The sequence below is a fragment of the Opisthorchis viverrini genome, assembly GCF_000715545.1.
Source record: "Opisthorchis viverrini unplaced genomic scaffold opera_v5_243, whole genome shotgun sequence".
NCBI lineage: Eukaryota > Metazoa > Platyhelminthes > Trematoda > Opisthorchiida > Opisthorchiidae > Opisthorchis > Opisthorchis viverrini.
This window is the reverse complement of record NW_008751899.1, coordinates 19,423-45,153: the sequence shown is the minus strand read 5'-3', so window position 1 is coordinate 45,153 and position 25,731 is coordinate 19,423. Positions and strand designations below refer to the sequence as shown.

General features: G+C 44.3%; 1 protein-coding gene across 1 annotated transcript; it reads left to right on the top strand.

The window, feature by feature from the left end:
- Window positions 1-339: 339 nt before the first annotated feature.
- Window positions 340-24,909, top strand: T265_08870 (hypothetical protein; the record flags this gene model as incomplete). The annotated part of the gene is made up of 13 exons (XM_009174792.1): window positions 340-540; window positions 587-652; window positions 687-769; window positions 5,597-5,741; window positions 7,520-7,645; window positions 10,334-10,526; window positions 11,952-12,193; window positions 13,605-13,766; window positions 14,872-14,955; window positions 16,144-16,230; window positions 20,151-20,303; window positions 22,342-22,493; window positions 24,804-24,909. The coding sequence occupies 13 exons, from the start codon at window positions 340-342 to the stop codon at window positions 24,907-24,909; spliced, it is 1,800 nt and encodes a 599-aa protein (XP_009173056.1).
- Window positions 24,910-25,731: the final 822 nt, after the last annotated feature.

The following is a 25,731-nucleotide window of genomic DNA, read 5'->3' as shown; positions in this document are numbered from 1 at the left end:
TTCGGAGTGTGTTTGTTGGGTGGCCGTTGAGAATATGTTGTCCGGACCTTGTTCAAACAGGGCCTTGGTAAGTATCCGTGATCCGTGGCCATGCTGGGCGTAGCGCATGAGTTTCACCTGATTAGGCATTGCTGGTATCACTGGTAACCAGTTCTACTCTGTTTATTTTGGGTTTAGCATTTCGACCAACATCATACTTAATGGGGCTTTCGCTTTATCACTCGCGTTGAACATATTGATGACGTGAATCGCTAGTTAAATGCCCTAGACATCCAAATTTCCTTTCAAGGTTGTTGGGCCCGCGCGGAAAATTCGTTCGCACGCCTTTGAAATACGGTGATGTCTGTGAGCCGTAGCGTCACTGGAGATTCGGGGGTGAACGCGCAAGAACAGGGCATTTGTGCCATAACAGTACCCATCAATGTGTGTAATCAGTTGAACTCCAGCGATCACGACTGTCTTGTCCTGGTTACCGATGACGTATCCATCTTACCGGCCGAATTCGAACTGATTTCGCAGTGCCTATCGGCGCAAAATAGTGTATGCAGTAGTGCGACATGAGTTTTTACCCACTTTTTGAATTCAGATTGTGCCCGAGTTTCATTCTGGGGTTCATTTAATCTACTGCGAGTCCTTACCTTCCAAAAGAATAGTATGTGGATATGATTATAACGTTCATATTTCAGGTTCTCTCGTTTACAGGTTCGCTTGATCGTGATTATGATGACATTCGGCGCGTTTCTGAGGCTGCCCGCGATGGGATTTCACAGTAAGAGTTACTCCGGATTGTGTATTGGGAACAACCTGCACTGGGTTAGCTTAAGTTGAATGCACGGAATACTAAAATCATACCGTTCCAACTTTCACCATGCACATGATTGACAGATTCTCCAGTGGGATCGCTTGATTGTTGATTATGCAACACAGTTCGCGTCGTTTTCATTTCCCAGCTCGCTGGATGTTGACGCCTGGGAAATAGTTCAGCTCTTGTGCTGGAATACTGGTCGATCAGGGCTGCATCAGAAGTGGGGCGGCAAGTCAATGGCAGTGGGGTAGAAATATTTCAGCGGCCGAAGAAATGCCTGAAGAGAGGTGGCCAAAAAACCTTACGGACAGTCATATTCGGGAGACATTATGTACATCATATTATGTATTATTATATCGGGTGTGTAACTTCAAGGTCCTCAGTCTCTCCTCAGTGCATGGATTGAACCATGTACACCCCCACCATTCTGGTCGCATCTAGCTGGACATCGAGTCTCAGTGCCCCTCTTGACATGGGCTGTGTGCCTGTACTCAATACTCTGAATGAGATTTGTTGGTGCGCGCGGTAAGGTGGAGTCCTACGGTTTGTTGCTAGGTGGTGAATCCCTGTTCTTGGATGTGGCATCCTTGATTATCGCTCTCAGATGTGTCTAATGTCTTTTATTATAATACGGAGGGGATAAGGTAGCTCAGTGGTTAATGTGCGAACGCACTAACCGGAAGGCCCTTGGTTCCAACCTGACCCTGACATCTCGACTGCAGTTATCGAGATTTGGCAATCTCGCTGTATCGGCCCTTGAACTTCCCTCAGTGGAGATGGCATCTAGGTACCGAATGGGTGTTGCAGACGAGTAAAGGGATTGAACGGATCTAAAATGCAGGCCTGTACATTATATTGTCCCCAGTGTTTGTTCGAAGCTCACGTCAGAATCTGTAGGGTTCAGTGGTTGACATACTAGAGTAATGCCGCATATATAACGAGGAGCGACTTTTTCAGTTGTGTGCTAGTTGTCCTTTTCCTAGCTGGCAAGATTTCTGCACTAGCTCTTGCCGTGTGACTTCGAGGCCACTAACTGCAAATATACTGTGGACCCATATAAACCATGTGGCAGTCAGCTACCGCTGGAAAGCTGCGACACAAAATTAACGTCCGTTTGGGAATGTCCCACTGGACTCTGTTCAGAGCATCATGTGGGCACACGTATCTTTTTGCTTCCCCTCAGGAACACACCGGTTGATACAGAGCCATCGAGTTCACTACCTACTGGGCGTCTCTGTAGCTCGGCATTATCAGTTTGAGTTGTTAAGGAGCTTTCGGAACTCGATGTGTGCGGTGGTTGTAGTGAAGTTTAAATGCTGAGTGGTGAACTAAACCATGCCCACTATTTTTGGAACCGTTTGCCCAAAGTCGTTCGCGGCTGTCCTGCAGACTTCACTCTAAACTATCTAGACTGGCGAAAATATACCGACAGTGGAGCGCCTCGACGGTGATTCCTACTTTTAAAAGTCGTGCAGTTACACCGAACGAAATCCACCGGAGTAACAGTCTGCTTGCCGTAGCTGTCAAGGTGCTCTGGTATTATCCTACGGACGTTAATCTATCATGAGGGATGCCAGATTCGCGAGAATCAAGCTGGGTTGCATAGGTCGTATTTTCGATTTGCCAAAAATGCGACAAATTTTTTAAACATCCAACTGTCGTCGTTTTATTTGATATGAAGTCTACGTTTGGCTCTGGGGTTGAACTACTCACAGGCGGTTGGCTTACAGACTACGCCGCCGTTGGTGCTATTATTGGATCAGACTTGAAATGCACGCTATCATAAAAACTTAAATATTTCTGCCTCACAGTTCGGTATGTGGAAATTGCAATTTCAAGATTGGGTGAGACCAAACCCAAACATGATCTCAGGTTAACCGATCGATGTACTGGATAGTTTCGTCTGTCTGAGCAGCCGCACAAGTACCGCTGGGCTGGTGAAAAACCAAATCACTTCAAGAGTTCGGAAAACAAAAGCAGCTCTTGCAGGCCTTCGACATTCGTCGTATTGACTTGAATTTCAGGGGCAGTGTACAATACTGCTGTTCAATCTGTCCTGCTTGGTGGTGTGTTCGACGAGGGATGGAGTGCAGCGACAATCAGAATGGAAAAGACTGGGGGTCCGGAAGCTGGGCTTTATTCATCCAAAATTTTGACACTGAGAGCTGAAAACGAAAGAAAGTGGTTTAGCAATAGATGGTTAAACGTTTGAAATACAGAACAAGTATACAACAGGTGGTTTGTAGACGTGACCACTGAGTGCAGATCTTCGGAGACACCGAGTTTGTCCGTCGATGCTCCCGAAACACTGGCCGGATCTGGTGGAAATATCAGATCGATAATGCTGAGTTACACTAGGCGGTTTTCGGAAAAGTTCGCTTTCCCTCGATAGATCAGCTAATCACACTCGTGTTCGTGAAGACCGTTGGCTCTTTTCGTCCGGCCTTAATTGGATAGAGGTGACCCAGGGGTTATCGGTTCATGACTCAGCAGCTAAGCATGAAGGCTTTTACCAGACAACTCAGATGCGTTTGAGATTACCATTTCCCCGAATTGGGACCCTGGGCCAGGACAACCCAATTGTTAACGACTTGAACAGATGTGGCCATGCCACGCAGTCACTGGCGATCTTGCATCAGAGGTATTGCCTTGAATGCTTGGCTCCCACTCTCTGCCATACCTAACAATTAGAATCATTCGACGTCGCCTGACTGGGTCCTCACCTTCAACGGTGACTCATTCCCTTATTTTTTATATACTTAATGGCTAAGGCTGTAGCAGCTGGAACCAATGCTTTTTAGGTACATGGTCTGTTTTTGCTGAGATGATTGAAGTGAAGGTCCACTCGGTGAGCAGGATGTTTAAGGTATTGATGCTAGTCGTCGTTTATCGAAGTCCAACAGACTTCAAGAGAAGGTTGCTTTCTTTGCTATCTATTTAACGTAGTTTAGGCAGTTGGGATGAAGCAGTCAGATTTCTCTTGATTTTGCGCCTGTTGTGTTTCCAGTTATGGTCACGGCAATAGGACACACCAGGAGCTCAGGAGAGTTGACTGTGAGACCCGAGAAATGAGGTTACCATTTTGATAGAACTCATAACAACTTTCAAGGCGCGCAGTCCATTGCTGAGTTAGTTGGAAGCTGTTCGTAGTCCGGTTACGGCGTAGCAGTTAGTTCTACTGGCTTCTTTCTGTTTAGCTAACCGTGACGTTAGGGTTCTTCAAACTTGAAAACCCCCGAACCAATATTGCTACTTTTTACACTAGACCTTGGTTTCAGGAAGATCCGTTTCTACTTGACTTGTTCGCCACAGACGATATCAGGGTTTCGGTCTTTGACGACTGTTTTGGGGCTATTCCCCACAAATGGTATGGTTTTACGACGCCACCGAATCGATTTCTTGTTTTTCTGTGCATCGTAACTGCCTCCAAAGCTTCCTGTAGATTGGCTTTTACGCAATCTCGTCTTGCGTTTTACCCTGGTTTGAGTATTACCCCTTTTGTTGGGTAGCTTGGTATTATGGGTTTTGGGGAAGATGCAGAAAAATTTTCAATCTACAGAATTGTTGGTATCTCCTTTTGTGATTTTTCTCTCAGTCCTTTAACGCCAAGTTTTAAACTGGGCGCCATCAAGGTGGGGGATGTCAGATTTTCTATTTCGAGCAAATTCAGTCAGTGCAACACACAGCAGGCGTTCCATCCTTTTTGTAATCAGGTGCGTGTATATGGTGAACCTCTAGCTAATAAGAACCATCAGTCTTCTCAGGAGTCAAACCCTATCATTCATCAACTAATGGCTAATCAGCACTGGTTAACCATCGCCTACACCGATATAGGATCACTCATTCTTTAGCAGTACAGTTCGTATAGGTTAGTCCGATGTTGGTCAGTCCTCGTGGCGATTAAAGGACCAGTGATGCTAAGTGGGATAAGTACAGCCCGTCTGCACCGCTTACTAGTAGATGGCAGTATCCGGCCCTATATCAAAAGAAAAATCAGGACAAAAACAGACGGATCAACGGAATGACTGATTTCTAGTCAAATGTTTTTGTATTCTTGTCAGAGCTAAATCAGTTGTTAGCGATATCCCGAAAATCAGTTTCCGTAGGATGTTTTTGGATGATTTCGGAACCCAGCTAACCTCACTTGTCAATTCCAACTAGAATATCGTGAACGGTCTATCCACACAACCTCACGCCCTCTGTTTTGTAAGTATTATCTGAGAGATGTAAGGCTTCTGCACCATTTTCGATAGTACTGTGCTGAGTGCCTGTTTGGAGTGATCCTGTGATATTCAAGCCGCTAGTCTTATTACGGTGCTATTCACGGTCGCTGATGTGTTTGCAAGTGTAGGATTTGCCGCAAACTGAAGCGTGGGCGAAATATTTACTAAGAGCTAGATGATTAGTTGTGAGAACCATGTGGGTGACTCACTGCGAGTCGTTCACCAATAGTGCTATTATAGCCTACACAAACGAACTCCTGAGGGAAGGACGCGGCCAGACAATCTGTCACCATCGTCGCATCCACTCGGGCTGACTGATTACTCATTTAGATTGATTATAATTCCGGGAGGATTCCGCACACACTCTAAATGGCTAAGCAGGTAACCTGTTCGGATCTGGGTTCTGTCCTGTCCTTATTATGTTCAACCGCTTGTCTATTACCTGCACATCCTACTAAGATTAGCTAGCGAATTTACAGAATGCACTTCCCATTCATCTTTTTCCACGCCCGTTTCAGATTTAGTTGCATCAGACGAGTATTCAAGTTATTATCCTTATTCGTTGTAGTGCCTTGAAAATCGGATCCATAAGGCCTTTATTGGCTTTGACACCTTTGAAAGCTCTGGAGAAAATACGGGTCCTTCCCAGCTGGGCGAAGCCCGAGGCCTTGTGCCTATCCACTTTACTTGGTGCATTGCATGCACTCTATGTTGTGAGTTTTTCATCCTTTAATTATCAGTTTATTTGGGTTCCATATTTCCCTGCTAAGTGGCCGGCTATAGATACTTATATATTCTGGTCGTCCCATTATTTGTGGTGCAGGTAACCTTGTTTATGTTTTTTTTTACCTAACTCTACGGTTCTTGTCGGTTGCAACCTTCTATTAGCAGTTTACTTTTTGCTTGCAAGTCAGCGGATTTGGATTTCAGAACTTTGGAAAATCGTGCATGCATAGTGAGGTCGGATTGGTGTTCATTTACAGTCCGCTGATATACAACACCCCCTAAGTTTTCACTCCCTTTACCCGACTTAGATTTTAGCTACAGTGTACAGGATTCCAGGTCATTCTGCGCATCCCTTATCTTGCAAACAAAATCCCTGATGGATGAGCTATCTCAGGTTTGGCTTAGCATTTTTTTAAAAAATGACTGGTTTAGCTGGAGTTCGTTGGTGTTCTGTTGCCTGCACCGTTCTAAAAGCAGTTAGAGGTTGCTTTGTCGGGAAATACTGAATCCGCTCATCATCGTACTCTCACGATTCCCACTTAAGGGATCATTGCCGATGATGCTATGAACTAAGATGAAGAGTCTCAACGGTATGCAAGGGATAGTAACGAACTCAAACAGTGAGTTGTCACAAGATGGGAACCCAACACTCTTCCTTTTTATTGGCTTTCTGAAGCTTTTTTTAATCATTTCAGTTATTTAGCCATGAACCGTGTGTAACATATACCTAGGCTTTGATTATTCGTTAAGATAGACAAGCACTTCATACGTGGAGCTCTCGGAAGGCGGGGACTCATATCACTGGTTTACAATGGGTCTAGTATGGTTTATTTTGTGAATCGAACCCACTGTATCACGATTACGGACATCCACGTGGCACATGAGTGTTTAGTTGACATCAGGATGGAGCATTGAGTTACTGGCTGAGCCTGGCACTCGCGTTTTCTGAACATATCTCAAATAACGTCTCAGAATTTGTCGCCACTGTCTTGCAACTGCATTCCTTGAGAGGAGTCTTGACGCGTGGAAAGCCTTCTAGGATAAGAAATGTCCAACAGGAGTGGAAAATTTGTGATTTCCTGTGAGCGTTGTCTTCCAGAAACGAATAACGTTAATATAAAGGTTCCCAGGTGTTGGCCCCGTCCATCTTGTTTTTGATCGTATTGTTTGCTTGTTGGCCTTAACCGGGCTCCAACACATAATCTGTTTTCACAGATAAAGCCGTTACCTGTAAGCCTCATAAGATATTTTGGAATCTCAAGGCAGCATGTATGCTGCAAATTGTGCGAAAGAATATCAGTGTGCTATTGAACGCGAGAGACTCCATCAAGTCTTCAGTAAGTTCATCTTACATAAGAGCTCCAAAGTATTTCGGAACCGTCCTTTCCAAACTCATAAGATTTAGGTGGCAGCTCCTACCTAAGGTTGATTTGATCAACCTTCTTCTGTTTGACCTACGGACCTATAGACAGGGACTGCACATTCGGAATTGTTTGTGTTTAGCTTATGGTTTATATTACAGCACACTTGTTAGATGGAAGTCAGAATTATCGGGTATCCTGAGCTTCAGGACGGACTTCAGTGTCATGGCTGTGATTGTGTAATAGTGCACAAAAAGCTAAGCAACTTGGTGAAGGTTCTGTGCTCATCGCAACGGAACACCGATTGCTAGTTCATCATCCAGGCCGTCGGTGAAGCCGCATCCATATGTGCTTCATGTTGGTTAAAGTTTTTGTTCTCTGGTTCCAACATTTTTGTGTTCCAGCCGCTGGAGGTGCGAGAATTCGCATTGAGGCCAGTCAAGTCTGACTTACACAAGTCTGTCAAGCCATCCAAAGTGACTTCTCTCGGTTGGTTTCCTGGCACGTATACAGTTGACCACACTCACCTGGTAAGTTTTGTACCTCTGCGCTATGGGCTTTGATTTATATGTTCCGGTATCTAAGTGTGTTCTGACAGATGTGCATCCTGAGCAGTCCCACATGTCCAAACTCCCTACCACGTTAGGTGGGTCACAATTTTCTTCAAAACAGCGGCCTTACGATCGGCTTAATTTTAGTCATAATGTCGTCTCATGAGAAAATCAAAGTTATGGTTGGCCAATTTGACTTGTCATATTGCATGCAAATAAACTACATTCATGTGAAAAAGCACATTGGTTAGATTTTTTTAAAGCTGAATCTTGAGTCAGACGCTAATGGACATCAAATACCTACCCCGAGACACACGTAAATAAACGTGGTAAACTATTTTCGTGGTGGAGGTTTCGGAGATTTCAGCTTCTGAAAAAGACACTCATGCGTAGTTGCACGCAGCTACTACATCACAGACATATTTATTTAGCTCTAAACAAGCACTCCTTCTCATTGCAAAAGTGGAGATTTCGTTTTTTTGCTGACTCCATTATTTGGCTTAATTTCTCCCTGATCATATACTTTCGCCAGAACTTTGTCAGATATCTATTCCATAGACCGCTGAATCCGCTAAGCATCTTTTTTAACCCTCGTCCTTTTAATCCTGGAAGTGAAAGTTGAACTTTTCGCTACATGCCCTCACAGTATTTTTGACGGTACCCAAAACTGGACAGATTTCCCGACTGCTTTCTTTGGTTTGCTCCTTCAATTCCTTACAGCGCACCATTGTGTTTCTCTTGAGAGTGCTGCGTTGAAAATATCCATTTCAAACCAGCCAGAAGCGGTGTTTCAGCTAGCTGGTCAGAATTTAACCACCAGGTATGGCACGAAACGTGTATTCTGTGGGTCCTTAAGAAGAGCTGGAGTTTAACCCTGAAGATAATCGTTCAGCACCCCGTCGGTGCCTAGCTGCCATGCTATCCGAAGGAAGCACGAGGGCTGGGATACTGCCAGGTTGACCAAGCCTAGACAGGGAAAGTCAAGAGACTCGTCGGATTCGAACCACGGACCTTCCAGTTTAAATTCTTGCCCTAACCACAGCCATCTCGACCCCAGTCTTACGGTAGCTGATCCATGACGGTTACCAGAAGAACAGAAAGCTGAAAGTGGTGGGTCAGCAAATGTCTGCTGACAGGTTAAGAATCACCATAAACTTGTTAGTTTGTCCACGCTCATGTTTACATATCGAACCACGCCTTAGCGGACATTCTGTCTTGCATCCAATGAGATGTCACAGTGGACGCTGTTTGACAGTGCATCCGATCGCCGTCCGTTTGAAGCTTGTATCGAAAGGAACGGTTCGAAATTTTTCGACCCGCTTTTTTGCTAGAGCAGTATTACCGTAACTGCTCCATCAAAAAAGCGAGTCGAAAGATTTAGATACGAGTTTCGAACGGACGGCGATCCGATGCGCTGTCAAACATGAGCGTGGACAAACTAACAAATTTATGATACTTCTTAACCTGTGCTACCTCTTCGGCCCGCCGCTTTCAGCTTTTTGTTCTGTTCGTAACTGTCATCCATTGATAAATACTTCACAAGGTTTGATCAATGAATAGTGGTCACCTACCGGAGACCGACCTAAGTGGCCTTAGCTTTGGGGTAGTTCTCTCCTGGAACATATGAGGAAGTAATGATATACGTACTTTAAAAATTGCTAATAATAGTGCGAGATTTCTGGAGTGACGTGGTGGTCATTCCTTGCAAGGCCTGTAACACAACGAATAGCTACTCACAAGGACCGCATTTGTTGTCCTATTGCAAAGCCGAAAAGTCACCAGTTTACAATGACTACCATGAACGGCAACAGAAAACCGGTGCATAAGATGATCATAAGAATTGTCACTTCCCAAAGGATCTGAGGTCGATAAATATCTACATACGTCCCCACCAATGAAAGGTCTTTTCGTACCGATGCAGCATCATGCACTTTTACTCCCTATTTAGGTGGTCGTACAACATCTTGTTTACCTTAGCGAAATACACTCATTTGGAAACGAATTTGGTTTTGCGAGATACTCAACTGGAACCCAGCTGAATCACTTGTTTGTGATGTTTCCAGGCAGCCGAATGTGCTGCACCAGGCCGTTTCAGTCGCTACGAACAAGTAGAACATAAGTTTGACGGAAACTCGGGGTCTTCGCCTACCTGATGAGTCCCAAGAAGAACGAAACTGGTCGCGGACTGTCGACGAATTTTCAGCAACCTTATAAGTGGTGCATTTTACTGGAGTCCATGAAAAATCGTTTTAAAACTCTGGCTATGACTGCTCCTAATTCAGAACCGCTGTTTAGAGTTTCCAGTATTCGTTTGGCATTTGGAGACGAGTTTTGCTCAGTTTTCCCACAGATGAAGGTGTTTCACAAGATTGTAAAATCAATATTTAGTTGCAAAGCCCCACCTCACGGCAGATCATTTGACTAACCACAACCAGGCATTATCACAGTTTCGTTGCACACGATGACACCATAGACATTCATAAACTGACGATGGTGCTTTGTTTTTGACTTGGAAGGAAACCCTCAGCCAGAGCCACCTGTTTTCATGTTGGTTGTCAGCTTTCGTTTAAACATGGCAGTTTAATTTGTACGTTTTTTTGTTCTGTTTGTACAAGATTTCACTGCTGTTGCTTCCAAAATTAGATTATGTTCTGTTCTCTTTGTTAGGTGCACATTGCCTGGTGTCTCGAGGAGGGCCGTCGCGTTTGCCGTGACATAGGTGGATCTGATCCTGAACGCATGTGTGCTAGCCGCATTGTTGATTACATCAAGGCAGAGCTGAGTGATACTGGCGTTGTGGTTAAAACGGGTCCGGTGGATGCGACACTCTATCCTCTGGCTGCTGCTGTAGATCGAGGCAGTAGGTTGTTTTTAATATGCGAAATTTTTCATCGGTTTCCATCTGGTTCCGAGGTCGAGCTAGAGCGGAGCGGAGTGGAGTGGAGTAGTATATAGAGTAGGTACCGTTTGAGTGCACTGCTGAACTCTGGTGGTCACATGGTTTGGGCTGATTTACCCATACAAAGTGTTCTTTGAAGGGGCATTAACTTCGCGAACTAACAAACTGGCTCCCAGAAGCTTCGAACTCACCGAATGTTCGCATAGCTAATATGCCACACATTTTGGCAGTTTCTTCTTGTTTGGCAACTTTGTCCATCTATTACGGAACATGATTAGAGGGTTTACCCTGAAACATCGTTCTGAGTTATACTCCGGCTCAAAGTTGTTGGCATTCAGTGAGGTAGTGATGATGGGTTAATCCCAACCCAGCTTGCTGACGCAAAGAATCTTAACACAGGCTGTCAGATTACCTTGAAGTTAAAATCCAAACATGCGAGGCCCATCATGTAGTTGGTTTCAATCCACTGTTTTATTCTTCACCATGTTTCGTGGTCCTCAGCTTTCATCACTGTTCAAGAGAGCGTTCTGTTGCAATGCGACTGTTCTCGCCTGGAAGCAGCTTCTTGAAAGCCTAAGTTGTTTTCAAGTGAGAACGAAAGAACAGTTCCACAAGGCCAATAAGTAGTCTGACATCAGGGCCTCTAGAGCGAACTGAAACATGGGGCGGACTTTCCTCAGTACATTCAGTTGAAAAATATCGTAAACGAGAAATTCAGCTGCTTCACTCATTAAACCCAATGTAGTTTGCAAATGAGTGTACTTTGCTAGAGGCTCTACTTCTGTTGTGACAGCGTATGCACCATAGCCAATAGTCGCTTTTGAATTTATCTAACCTTTTATTCGAAACCCGCAAATGACATTCATTCTGTTTAGTTAGACGTCCACGTTTTCTATGTATGTTGTCTGTTTCCTCGTGATCACAGACAGCTTTGATTTGCTGGCTCCATTAGGCGAAGAGGCGAGTTTAGTTGCTACTTATTCCAGGTGGACCTTAAAGCCGAAGATCTACATGCTCCAATGTAAGCCCATTTCAACGATTGATTCTAATAAAAAAACGGGAAATTTTGTGACGCATTAGCACTGCCTCCTATAGTGTGACCGGAGTACCGTAGGTTGACCAATGTTGAAATCAGTTAGTGTCCTGGTACAGTGGTTGGCACACTCAATTCAAGCCGAATCCAGTGGTTCTGATAGGGAAGCATAGAGATGTATAACAAAGTGAAAAGTGGAATTCGGGTTGTAGTAAACTCTCATTGAGAGACCTCCGTTGCTTGTGATTAAACCGTGTGATGGGATTATCACATTCTGTTCCTCTGACCACCGCTCACTTTCTCGGCCCCATGAATGTACTCATTTATTTTGAGCACCCTTTTTTTCTGTCTAGGCAATGAACGTCACCGAGGAGCCATAGTCCATCTGGAATATTCGGGACCATTAGCCGATGACCCAAATGGCTCAGAAGTTACCAACTTATTCCTGATCGGCAAGGGGATTGTTTATGATACAGGTGGTTCTGATTTGAAAGTCGGAGGGATTATGGCCACAATGCACCGGGACAAGTGTGGAGCGGCTGCTGTTGTAGGATTTTTCAAAACAGCCGCGTTGTTGAAGCCTGAGAAACTAAGGGTAAGTTCCTTTTTGTACATTGTTTTGAATTATGAAGGCGGTGTGCCCCCCTATATTCCCCCTATGGATTATCATCGTCGTCTCATGGGGAAGTGGACGCGGAATGTGGGCTACTTTTGTTTAAAACGAGGGATTTTTTGATGAAATTTATGATAATTCCGTTGATTCACTACTCTACATTACTACTATTCATCTGATCAGTTGACCACAGATCTTGGGTGTCCATCTTGGTTTGGAATCCCTTGATTTCGATTGCTGATCTCAGCCACTCCACATCGAGAAACGGAATAATGTCTTCCAGCTGTCTTATTCACACTGAGGACTCATTTTGAGGATCCGAATAGGTGTGCAAACCCGGGTGCACAGTTGAGCCATCTACATTAAAGTTCTTGGTGGCCAACTAGGTATAGCCCTCTGGTTTGGCTATGTGAAACGATACTATCTGGACCCGCTCTACTATCCGTTTCACCGCGAATTTATTAAATTTTTGAAAATTGAAGTACAGGAACTTAAGCATCTCCGCCATCCTACAGAACTATATGGATCCTCACATGTTCCCAGTGTATGAGTAGGGGATATGTGTTGCTTTTTGATGACGGCTTGCTCTATTGACCCATTCTGAAGCAGAATGAGAGCTTCTAACGTCTGCAGCCTTCTTTTACGACTCATGGTGCTGTTTATAAAGCGGCTGTTTTCGGAGGCACCGAAATTTTCGAAACTTGGAGGTGGATGATAGTGGAATAATTCAGCGACATATTTGGAACGACCACTACCGTATTGTCTACTCCCGTTTACAACAGTGAGACATAGACTGTCTGCTGGCACCATATCCGAAACTTCAGTCGACTTCTTCTGCAATGTCTGCAGTGGACCATTTGCATCAGTTGTTCAGATAGAATCCCGAATACTCAGATTACTCAAAGGCTAAAAGCACAGGATCGAAAGCAGTGCGATTCGGAGCCGCCTGCATTCGTTAGGCCGTAGGACTCATGACATTCGGTCGCATTTCCCATCTTCTATTTGGGAGTGTATACCATGTGTACTCGAATATCCTGTTTTCGCTTCAAACTGTAGTAGATCGAGCACCATTCATTTCTCTGAGGCATCGTGACCACGTTCTAAACTGAAAGATGAAGCGCTGTGTTCTAAACGATTTTCAGATGGGATTTGTGTGAGAAGTAGTGGTTTTATTTTGTTCTGGTGCTTACTGGTGCTTACGTGCAAACCGCGAGTTATTGGGGTGAATCATTTGCGGGCGGAAAGCCTATAGCGAATGAGTTCTTTGTGTGCCCGATTTAGCAATGACCATCCAAAGTATTACGGGACGTTCCTGTTCCGATCCAAATGTTTTTCCGACTTCATTGCCTTTCCTCTGTCTCTATATTAGTTGTTTATCTAAACAACTTTGCAGCTTCACGGCAGCCTGGCAATTGTCCGGAACAGTATCGGTTCGAATGCTTACGTCAGCGATGAAATTATAACTTCGCGCGCTGGACTACGCGTACGCGTGAATAATACTGATGCTGAAGGTCGGATGGTCATGACGGATCTTTTATGTGAAGCAAAGGAACAGGTAAATATTCGTTTGTGCTTTTGTGCAGAACGTGGATTTCTGTGATACCTAGCATAAAAACCGATCAAAGCCAGCTTGCGCGGGGTAACATTACGAGTTTGTGAGGTGTGAATTGCTAGCTTGACCAACTGTTTGCTTAAGGAAGCGGGAGGACCTAACGGTCAGACGTGCTGATATTTGTTCGCTTCAGGTCTCTGCCAGACATTTTTAGATCAGGAAGCTCGATGATTGCCAGTAGAATTTTTAACGTTGACGTTCGGTGTTCTCGCTGTTTTTCAGCAGGTGGTGACAAGCTTAGACGGGATTTTAATTATCCCTAGAATTAGTCAACCTGTTTGCACCGTTAAGCACATCGTATCATTTAGGTGACCTAGGGTTCAGCACGTTCTTCACGGTATTGTCTTGGTAAAGGGACTGCCATCACAAGAGAACATCCCCAAAAGCGATCACTTATGGCGCAGATCTGCAGGTATTCTCTCAGGAACGAAATACTGTACTGCATACATCCGCATTGATGATGCCATTTGGAAGAACGAAGCATCAAAAAGCAGGTTTCTTCATTTGTATTGAGAGTGCATACGGACGCGTAATATGCGTAAAGAAACACGAGTTGTTCAATTAAGAATTTCGATTTTCCACGGCGAGCTTTTCCGTGGATTTCAGTCATTGATTATATTCTGGTCAGTTGATTCTTCAGACCACTTGGGCTACCGACTGGAAGTAGTAGAAAATGCTCAACGATGGAACTCAGCCATTCTCGGCAAAATGAAAAAAAACGTAGGGACCCTTCTTTCTTTAGAGGATCACCAAACCTAATCAAAGTTCACTACATCTATTCAGTACCCTTACGAGAAGACAATTGTGTATGCTCTATATTCTGCATTTTTCGCCAATCGCTTGCAATTCGGTGTTCAAGTAGAGAACAAGGCCGATGGAACCTCGGTGCCTCCACGTATCTGGTGAGTCCCAAGAAGGGCGAAATTCGTGATGGGCTGTTGAAGAGTTTTAAGCAGCCTCATAGATTGTGTTATGTTGAGAGAAAGTGTACCTGTAGATTGAAATCCAGTATGTTTCAAATATAAACCACTTTATTGTATTTATACAGGCACTTCAGGTGGTCAACCCGCATCTCATGACATTTGCAACTTTGACTGGGCATGTTGTATTGTCATACGGACCAAACTACACGGTAAGCATTATCAGGAAACTTGAAGTCAAAAGCTCCATACCTTAATGTGTTGCAACTGATGATAAAAACCCACTAAAATAATAGCAAACACACCTGTCAGATTTACTGTGCCACCACCCTCCCAAAGTCCACGTCTTTGTCACCCCTTCCTCCGAATAACCAATAAACGTCATGAATCTGAACACCTGCAAACAGTATAGAAAAACTCCATATTTTTCGAAAGCCACCTGGCGATTCTGAACACCTTTGGTTACAGTATACAAAACCGCCGCGTATATGGCTTGTCTGCTGTTAGAAACCTGTTTACCCATATTGATGTAGCTGTAAATCGAATTCCGGTCCAGATGGATATTGCGTTTGTTAAGTATTCGATAAATGCTGAGATCTGTCACACACTGAAATGAGTGAATTCCCCTTTTCATCCCCTTTTCATTCCCCTTTTCATCTAGCAACTGGCCACAAATTAGAGTCCTAGGTAGATTTTTGTTGAACCCAATTTGTCACTCCTTGGTGAAAGTCCACATAGAGTGCCGATCTTCGAAAAATGACCAAAGCTTCTGATACGAGTTGTTGTGTTGTGGTTAGAACCATCTAGATTTGATACAGCGAGCACATGGAAACCTGATGGGACCAGTTCGAGAATTCAAGCTAGTTAATACTATTCCAGTCGTTGATGAACTGGTCACTTTCTTCGGTATCCTTTGGTTGATGGTATCAATATAGTGTGGTGAACTAGCTTACCCACTTAGAATTTGGTGGCTTCTCGCCTGCGCTTCTGAGCACCAATGTGTGGTTACTCTGACATTAGTACAAAAGACTATTTTGGTGCAAGCGGACGTACACTCATGGATGAAGGGTTAAGCCTCTTTTGTAGATGCATTTCACCTCATTTGATTTAGGTAGGTTGTCTTCGGGTGCACAATTGAGATGGTCCATTACGGGGATCTCGGTAGAAAACGACAGAATCCGAAAGAGAGGATGTTTCATTTGTTCACTCAAATCAATCTGAACCTGCTGCTGTTCGTAGTACTCTGGTGCATCCGGCGTGCAATACACAACTGTGTTGTGCATTTCTCTGACGCCGTCTACCAGGTCGGTTTTCCCCACACACTAATTCTTTTGTTAGGTAGCTCGTCGAAATTCCAATTGTCTTCCGAAAAAACACTCGTGTTATTGTACTTTTGACAGGGAATAGTAGCTAACGGCCCTTCGCGCGTCATGGGAGCTGATCAGACCTTCCAAAGTTATGGCGAGCTGCTAGGCGAAATGCACGAGGTGAGACTTGGAGTTCTTTTTCCCCGTCGTCTGATTACCTACCGCTCGACGTTGCACTAAGCTTTTTACGTATTGTACTTTGTAATTTTTAGTATGGCTAGCCATGAAGTTTTCTTCACCAAATTACGAAGTATAGTGCTGATTGGCTGGGCTCATAAAAGCAGATTTATATGAATGGTTAACCACTTTCCACTTGATTCTGATTTGTTTTGGAGGAGTAGATGCAACTTTTCTTTGGTGGGTTAGAATACGACCCAATGGCACTATTTGCCATCTTAGGCTCCGTTTCTCTTCAACATCAATTGTTCTCCCTCACTACTCTATTTACTGGCGATTGGTTAAAAGTGTAGTCGTCATCAGGATCGGACTTTCCGCTTCCTGGCCAGTTGACTTACGAATTAAAGAAGACTGGCAATGAAAAACGCTGCCTCGTGGTCAGCTTGGTCAGTGGGAGTTGTATGAAACGAACCATTGGGCACTGTGGAGACTGATGTCACCAGAGCACCACTGTCAGTAGCGCTTCCGGATCGGATAACACGTTCTTCGTTGACATTCAAGATGTTAAAAAATCATACGTATCATAGTCATTGGGTGAGCGGTAAAAGTGACAAAAGTGTCAAGTTTTCCGGACAAGACTCCTGTGGCGCTGAGTTACGAAACATGATTAGTTGAACTGATCACCAGCACACCCTTGGAATGAGCGCGTTCAATCATTCAACCGTGTTCTGTACTGCTTGAGTGTTGCGCGTGGTATTTTGACTGACTACATTATTCCACAACATCTCAGTCACGAATGACCTCAAGGAGGGAACCTTCCATTCGAAGTCTAATTGCTGGTGTAGGTTGCAGAGTTTCACCTTCCTGCACCTGTTACACTGCCCTCTGCAGAACGTTTAGACTCTTATTTGGGTGGAATCGTATCCTTATATTTGACAGTAAAGTCTTTCGTGGAGCATTGTCCTTCTGTAGCGTACTAGTCGTGACGTAGCTGACGAAAACATTTTCAGCCTCAAGCTCTTTTTACTGAGAGCGACAAGGACGTATTTGGATGTCTATATGTAGCAGCAGGTAACGATTAAGTTACTTTGCTTTGGATACATTGTCGAGATTCGTAAGAAATGTTCACGCTTGTTTGGATTTCCGTAATTGTAAATTTAGTCTAGCGGTTCGGTCTTAATCTCTTTTGATGACTTTGCTTGTGAGATTTTTTCAGATAAACCCTTATTTAGCCGTCGCGGAGAGACTGGACCTTATCGTTGTGCGACGGTATGCGTACCTCGGTAACCCATTGATCTGTACTGCAGGATGCCCGTGCAGCATCCACAGTCTGCCCTGCCAGGTTTGTCAGTAGATAGAGGTCCGACAAATAGTCTCCTGGCCCCCAGGTTGGAATTTCCGTAATTGTAAATTTAGTCTAGCGGTTCGGTCTTAATCTCTTTTGATGACTTTGCTTGTGAGATTTTTTCAGATAAACCCTTATTTAGCCGTCGCGGAGAGACTGGACCTTATCGTTGTGCGACGGTATGCGTACCTCGGTAACCCATTGATCTGTACTGCAGGATGCCCGTGCAGCATCCACAGTCTGCCCTGCCAGGTTTGTCAGTAGATAGAGGTCCGACAAATAGTCTCCTGGCCCTCCAGGTTGGAAGTTGCATCAAGTGTGGCAATTTTTTCCTTGGAATTTGGACCACTGAAGTAATCTCAAACCAACCAGCGCTGCCTTGCGGCCCGATTTTGAGCCAAGTGCTGTGGTTGATGACCCTACTCATCCTGTCCAGGTTCGGGTGCCCTGGCAGTATCCCAACCCGTATACAACCGTGACATTTACAATCAGTGATGATGTAATTAAGCCCTTGAGTTCGAATCTATGTTTAATGGTTTGTAGTATAAATGTGTGTTTGTATCAACCATCCCACTGTCCAACGGACTAGAAAGGGCTTACTGGTAGCGGGCCGCATTTCAGGTTACACGTGGTGGTTTATATTGCTGGTTCATATTGTATGCTTTTGAGCGGCTGTGAGTTACTACACTCCGAAGGTTGATAGTCGTACTGATTGAATTATTGTCATTATTCCAATTGTAGCAAATTGGCTATCATCAAGAGACGAGAGAGAGCCCAGTTTGATCATCTTGTGTGAAAGTTATTCTGTACATACTTCCGCTTGTTATGAAACCTATGTTAACTTCTTGCCCCACCAGAGTCATGCATGCGTTTGAATAATTGCAAAATCTGGCACTCATCGTCTGTCGACTAATACACAACATACGTTGGGTGGTGTAGATGTTAGATATCAGTGCGAACTACCCGCACTTGAATTATTTAGTAAGGTAGCCGACGAGTGGGAGATAGCATAGTGGTTAAGACGCGAAACCGCTAACCAAAAAGGTCCGTGGTTTGAATCCAACCTCGGCACCTTTAATACATCTGTCTAGGTTTGCGTAACCTGGCTGTGTCTCAGCCCTTGTGTTTGCACCGGAAGGTGTTACAGGCGAACCAATATCCATTATTGTCATCGTGAGGCCTTCACATTCAGCTCAGTGATTCAGTTGGTCAGTTCTAGGTGCTAGAGATTCCTTCATCAATGGCAGGAGAAATAGGGAAGACATGTTTCAGGCGATGGTTTAGTCGCTTCAAAGACGCCAATCGGTTATCGTTTGATGATCGAAGAGAATCGCAACAGTCCTAGAAGGCTGTGTGGATATTCTCGATCACCCAGCATGAACGTTCCATTTATCACAATATGGATTCAAGTTATCCTGCCAAGTTAACCTGCCAAATCCTCCAAAACCGTCTGGTGTACCGTCATTGCATTATCATGTTTGACACCGCTTGTGCATCTTTACTCAATTCAGTGGTTAGCATCTGAGCTTCTATAAACAAACTGGAATGATCTAAGTTCGTTCGTTGCTAACCCACTTGTCCTACTATCCACTCTTGATACAACCATACCTCCCTTAGGAATTGTTGGTTTGCTGTGTAGAATTAATTACGAAGCTCGTTTGCTCAGAGTGTGTCTTGATCAAACCTTTACGGTTGCACGCCGTAAATTGAGAACTGGCCAACAACGGGCGTTGGTAAAACGGAATTATAATAAATGGTTAACATCCTTGTTAGATACGTCCGTGCTATTTTAGAATCGCATACTGGAGCGAGGTTATGCTAATGGTGTTTCGGAAACTTTATTTAATGGCAGTCGCAATGCTTCCAAATAACGAAACATCGGGATCTGATTCCTTCACAAGCCGGCATTCATACAGCAAAGTCACCCATCACATGAGCTATTTTTGGGAAGGTCCGTGGTTCGAACCCGACCTCTGCCTCTCGTCTTCCTCTGTCTAGGCTTGGGCAACTTGGCAGTATCCCAGCCCTCGTGCAACCTTCGGGTGGCATGGCAGTTAGGCACCGAAAGGGTGCTACAGCTGAACGACTGTTGTTGTTGTTGTTGTTGCTGAGCTATTTTTGTACGTGGCAGTCCCAGGGGCAGGTGACTGCATGGAAATTTAGCATCAAACATCCACGGTGGTTAGCCTCTTTTAGGAGGGATTGCTTGGACTGATGTTATGTACCGTCCATAAAGGTAGTCTCCTAGTTGCATGCTCTGTTATAAAGTATTACTTACAATTCATGTAATGTTTACAAAGCGATGGTTCAATGACATCCGACATGAAGATCTATGGCGAAATGATCGGAACACTCCTAGGACAATTAATGCAGGTCCATATACACCACCGTTTTCAATCTTGCTTAATTGTAAACTTTGACGGAAACTCATTTTTATAAATCACATTTATATGGTTTTGTGCAGTTTCGGAAATTAACAGCTCTGAGCGGGTGCCCTTAGATCCACCGTCTAACTGCGTTCATCCGGTGTTTCTCTTGTGGGTCAGGAGTTCTCGTATTTACTTCTTTTTTATGACAGATATCAACACTTCGTCGTGAAGACTTTGACGCCCATAAAGCCCAAGAGGAGTATGCAGACCTCATCAACGCGGCTCGTCCAGTTGGAGGAAAACGTGTTCGGGGACATCAATCACCTGCTGCTTTTATGATAGTTGCATCTGGGTTAGATTCGGTACGTTTTCTGCGGGAATTGTGAACGGCAGTGAATCTCCAGTGTTTCTTGGTGCTGTTGTCACCGATGACACTAGCGAATCTAGCAGTTTGGATCGATGTCCGTTTCTCTGAACATGTGGTCATGTATGGTTAGCCGCCTCTCTTGAGCCTTTTACTTTGAGTCCTGACGCGATATGTTCCAACCTTGCCGCTGCCACGATATGCAGTTGCAAGGGCTACTCTCATGCACTCATGACTGTAACTCTGTTCGGTGTGATCGATGCCATCCAATAGGTGTTCAAGTATTTTGGAACCGTTAACCTAATTCTTTACGGAACAGAGCAATTAACCTGCAAAAATAACCTTTTCGGTCTCTCGATCTGTGAGTTATTTATGGTCTTTTTGAAGTATTTCGCCTACTTATATCAATTTTATGCACGTTTGCCCTAGTTTTTCTTCATATACCTAGTGGTGAACTTTGTTCACATAGCCTTGTTCTGTATAGCACAGTTTTCAGACTAAGGTCCTGCACAATTTATTTTACGCGGACTGTGGACTCCGGTCTAACTATTTGGAGCGAAACTGAACCGCGATTGATAACGGTAGTCTGTGGACCTGCGACAAACGCAACCTTACACGATATCAGTTCTCAAATACACGAACTTTGTTCGTTTCTTCTGTTGTTTATACAAGTGAATGAAGAAAAATGTGAGGGGCTATGACCGGAAGAACCCAATAAGAACGACAAATCACATTCAACTCACCAACGAAACAGAAAACCCAAATTGATTTGACAATTTAACACATTGACAATCCAATTAATTAGCAGAGTTGCGGAGGTGCGAACGTTCTAGAAGATGAAGGGTTTGATCCTATAGAAGGATTTTGGGTCGTGACGAGGATGACTGGATGTTGAAAATTGATTTGCTCGACTGGAAGTTTAAAGCAGAAGCGTAGTGCAGGATATCTCCTATGTTAATCTCTACGATACTGGTAACATGGACGTCTCGACAATAGGGAAGTTTTCTTAGTTTATCCTCGGCAACGTGTGGCAATAAGTCATTTTCCTGCTTAACTCGATCGAAATGGCAATGACGTTGGTTGAAGCTAGGATTTATGAACTCGCAGTTAGCCAATAAAAAACCGGATTTTTACCAGGTTTTTACGCGCGAATTATCTTCTGCGTGTCCTCATTCTGGGAATGGTAAATGAGGTGGAGTAGATTCTTTGGGGAATCACCGGAAGAGAAAGACACTGAATAATTTGAACGGATAAAACAATTGACATTCCCGGTTCGGATATGATTGGATTTCAATAAAATGGCCACTTGAGTTCGTCGCACAACTGAAAAGTAAATCAGTATTGAGTTTGATGGGGCATACACTAGTTTGATGTCATCTATCAGCGTGTGGCTGCAAGGAAATAGGGGTCATTGATCGATATGGCTAAGGTTAAGGCTGATGGAAAATGCACCTCCTGAAAACCACCGCTGACTCGACGTCACTCGACTTAATTGAGAAAGTCAGGTGCTTTCTAGAACTGTCGCGTTGGTGCTATGGATCCTGGAGCACTTACTGTGCTCTGATTGAGCGGCCGCACAATAATTTGGTTGAAGTGCAAGCCACACTTGACTGGCTTTCCATGCTAGGCTCGATGAAACATCTTCCAAGTGTCTAGCAAACTGGTTATGCCTCGTTCAATGTGTCCACGGGACTGGATTTCGCTGTGTTGGCAACTGCTTCCAACACGTTCCCACAAGACAAGTCCGACTTACCAGGGACTGTCTCAGTCAGCCGCACCTTATCTCCCGTAAAGTCAACAAAGAGGCCCTTTTGCAGAAGTAATTCCAAATTTGTGTAAATGCTACGTCATGTAGGTTTTTCGTCGATTTGATTCTTATCCTAATCAGCGTAAGCACTTGTTTGGTTGGCTCACCTCCCCAACGACTTTGTAGGTTAGTTTCTCGAGGAATTACTGATGATTCACGTGTAGCGCGGAAATTTTTGACTTTTTTAGGATATACCCACAATTGCACGTAACCTTGTTTTGCGCTTTAGCACATGACAAACGCGGAGAAACCGTTACCATACACGCACTTCGACATTGCTGGAAGTCAGGGTCCTTGTCCCGGTATACCCACCGCTGTGCCGTTGTTGACGTTAGCGTCACGATACCTGCTTCAGGGCTTCTGGGAGGTGGTTTCCAAACTGTGAACGGTACAAATTTGGTTTCGGTTATTATCGGAGTCGATAAACTTCCTTTCGCAATTACTCCCCGATGTCTTTTTTACATGGCAGAACTGACCGAATTACCTTTCACCTGTCAAAAATAAATATATCTTTGTCTGGATATCTCAGTTTCCCTGACGATCGGGCACGTTTCTGGCCTTAAAAGTGACACGTACCAAGAATCCAAAAATGTTCATGTTCGATCTTGAATGACGAAGATTCCAATTATTTTGTGATGTATTCGAAGCAGCTGACTTTACGTTTATTGCTGTCCGTTTGATTTGATGACTCAGAGAACTTCCTACGTTTATGCGGCTATGAAGGCAGAGATATAACGTGCTGGATGGTCGTTAGCCCCTTCCCCTGACCAACTCTAGCTTTAGGGTCTGGTGACTTAGGCCACTAACACTTATCCCATGAGTATGCAACCTTGCGTTTACCACCAAAGGAGAGCAGTATGCTGCTCCTTCGCTTGGGTGACTATCCTTAACGAACGCTCTAATCGACCGCTTTGTGGAGGGACCATTATTCTACCCCTATCTGCCTGCATCGATTCTTTACCAGAAAACTTCCGCTAAGTGGTGCACTGATACGTCTTCTGTAGTGACATTTTCGTTTTAAGAATACACGCTGGATTTCGCTAAACTTCACATGGGCTGTACATTGTGGATCCCTGGTTGATTGGCAGGTAATGGCACATTCTAAATATTGCTTAGTTTTTAACATTCGTTGCGCTTATGTTGTGTTATTACACAAATTCGGTTTTATTCCGTACTGAATGCTCATACACTGGAAGCCCGTGTGCCTGTAGCTGCAGGATGAGCTTCCCCAATACCAGTAAACGTTTGCTAGGATTCTCTTGTGCCAAGGCTAGAAAACCCTACGGTCACAGCCCAGTTTAATATTTTCCATACGTCTCCGTGAAACAGGTTGACGAAGTAGTATATGCCTTATGCTAACTGTCTCCGGAAGAACAGATATGTGCGTTTATTGTCCCATCTTGACAGTTTGAATTCGTTTGTGGGAGGGAGTATGAATTTGGTGACGAAAGGACTAGTTTGGTGAATCCGAAACGAACACCAGGATTTGAAAGTTCACTGTGCAAAAGTAACAAGATCTCTTTGTGAAAACACCTTGTTTTGCTCATGTAAGCCAGGCAGGCCGCCTTTCCTATCAACTGACTCAAAATTTCGCGTTCTGAACAGTCTCGCATTTCCCAATTGCTCTATCACTCATTGTTCGACCTGATCAGCTGTGGCACTTTGACTCAGTAGGGCTGTCGGCAATTCACAGGTAGGCTGGCCACCCGCTTTTTCGGCTTTCTAACGCAACATATGCAGTCTGGAGAACACGAAGAAACCAAGCGCAAATCGAAAGATCATATGTTGGGGGTTTACTCTAGTTTGCCCCTTTATATATGAAACAATCCCCAGAATATATATCCTTCGTATCACAGTTCTTTTGTGCACCAACGGGTTTCCTGTGGAATGTTCTTGTTGGATTTTCACATCATTTCTTATGTTAACTTTGGGATCCGGAATTATTCCAACGTCATCGATTTGGGTGTGAGCTTTTATCGAACTCCATTTGCATTTAGTTGGTCTCTTGCTCTGTGACCTTTGTATGTGCTTCTGAAACGGTGCTGAAGATCACTTGCGATATATTCCCTTGTTTTCGTTCCAATCGTTTGGTCTCGTACTTGTGTGCTTAAGTTTTTCGTGTACTGGCGCCATTTTGTGACAAGGATATGAAACTTGACGCTGGGATCCGATTCATACCACGTAACGTTTACTACGTTTGACAGACGGTCGAGTTGGCACATTCCAGCGGTAGGTCACGCTGGGACTGAATGTAGCTGCGCCTGTCAAAACTTGCACGTTGTCTATAAGGAGTCATGTAGAACCCGTTGCCCACCGATTTTCCCCACTTCAAGACACCCTTATTACCCCGCATACAGATTGTGACTGTAAAGGAATCTGTGCACCGCTTTTCAAACTCTGCACCGATGTTCGTCAATAATTGCATTCCTGAGTTATCCTTTCCATTGTTCTTTTGTTTCATTCGAGTACAGTCCATTTTACAAGGAAATCCTGAACTATATGTGCGATTGAGCAGTGTGTCACTCAGGGGTGTGCAAAATCCGGATACGAGTCGGCTGGCTTCTAGTCCGAAGAGGATTCCAGTATGGTTCAGAAAAAGTTTGGACAACCTCTGTCGAAAGTTGGCTACATTTCCTGTTCAGTCAGTTGAAGATATGTTCCTAATCTGCTCAGATTTATTGATCTATTCAGGTATAAGTGGTGGGAAGTTTCCATCATCGATAGCATGACATCAGTGTTCAGCACTGACCCTTCACTGCCATACAACCATAATTTATTTGAAAGCCTTATTGTGTAGAAGGGACTTGGCGCTAACTTACTACAATCATTCCGAGGTGCTTACGCCTCCAGACACTCAGTCAGACAATGTGGATAGAAACTGACAATAACGCCACTGATATCGGTTGGCAGCCATATCTTAAACCAGACGCAGTGGGGATCACGCAGTCACCGTCCTGGAAGGCGAGTTGAATCGATAGCACCCAAATGTTTCGTGGTCTCCTTCATACCCCTTTGCCAGGTCAAGGATTGGCCACCTCTCTGCTTCCGCCACTCTGAATTGGGCATGGAAAACAGCACTCTCTTCGGCATACGCAACACATGTCCCAACCAACGCAGATTTTGGTGCTAAACACCTTCAGTGGAAGTACGTGTTGCATAAGCGAAAATTCGCCTTCTAATTGTCTCGTTATGGATTCGCCGGCACATCCCACACGAGCTATGGTTCTGAGACAACGATTGTCGAACACCTGAAGACGTCTCAGTTTCGCTGCTCACAGCCATACAAGAAAACAGTCCTCACTGTAGCTTGATACACGCGTCCATTTAGGTAAACCACTCTGATGCTATAGGTGTCTCCAATAAGCAAACGCGATCCGGGTCTTGCAGATTCTTGCATTGACCTCATCTGCCACACTATAATCAGAATTAATACAACTTCCAAGACACCTATAGCGCTTCACAAGTTTCAATGTCTCCCTGGATTGTAAGTGGCGTATTCAGTGACTGCGTGTCTACGAGCATAACCTTACATTTCGCGGGTGCACAGTGCATACCAAAGGAAGAGATGACTTTGGTCAGTTCATCCAAAAACATTTGCGCCTTCAACTCCTCTTCTAAG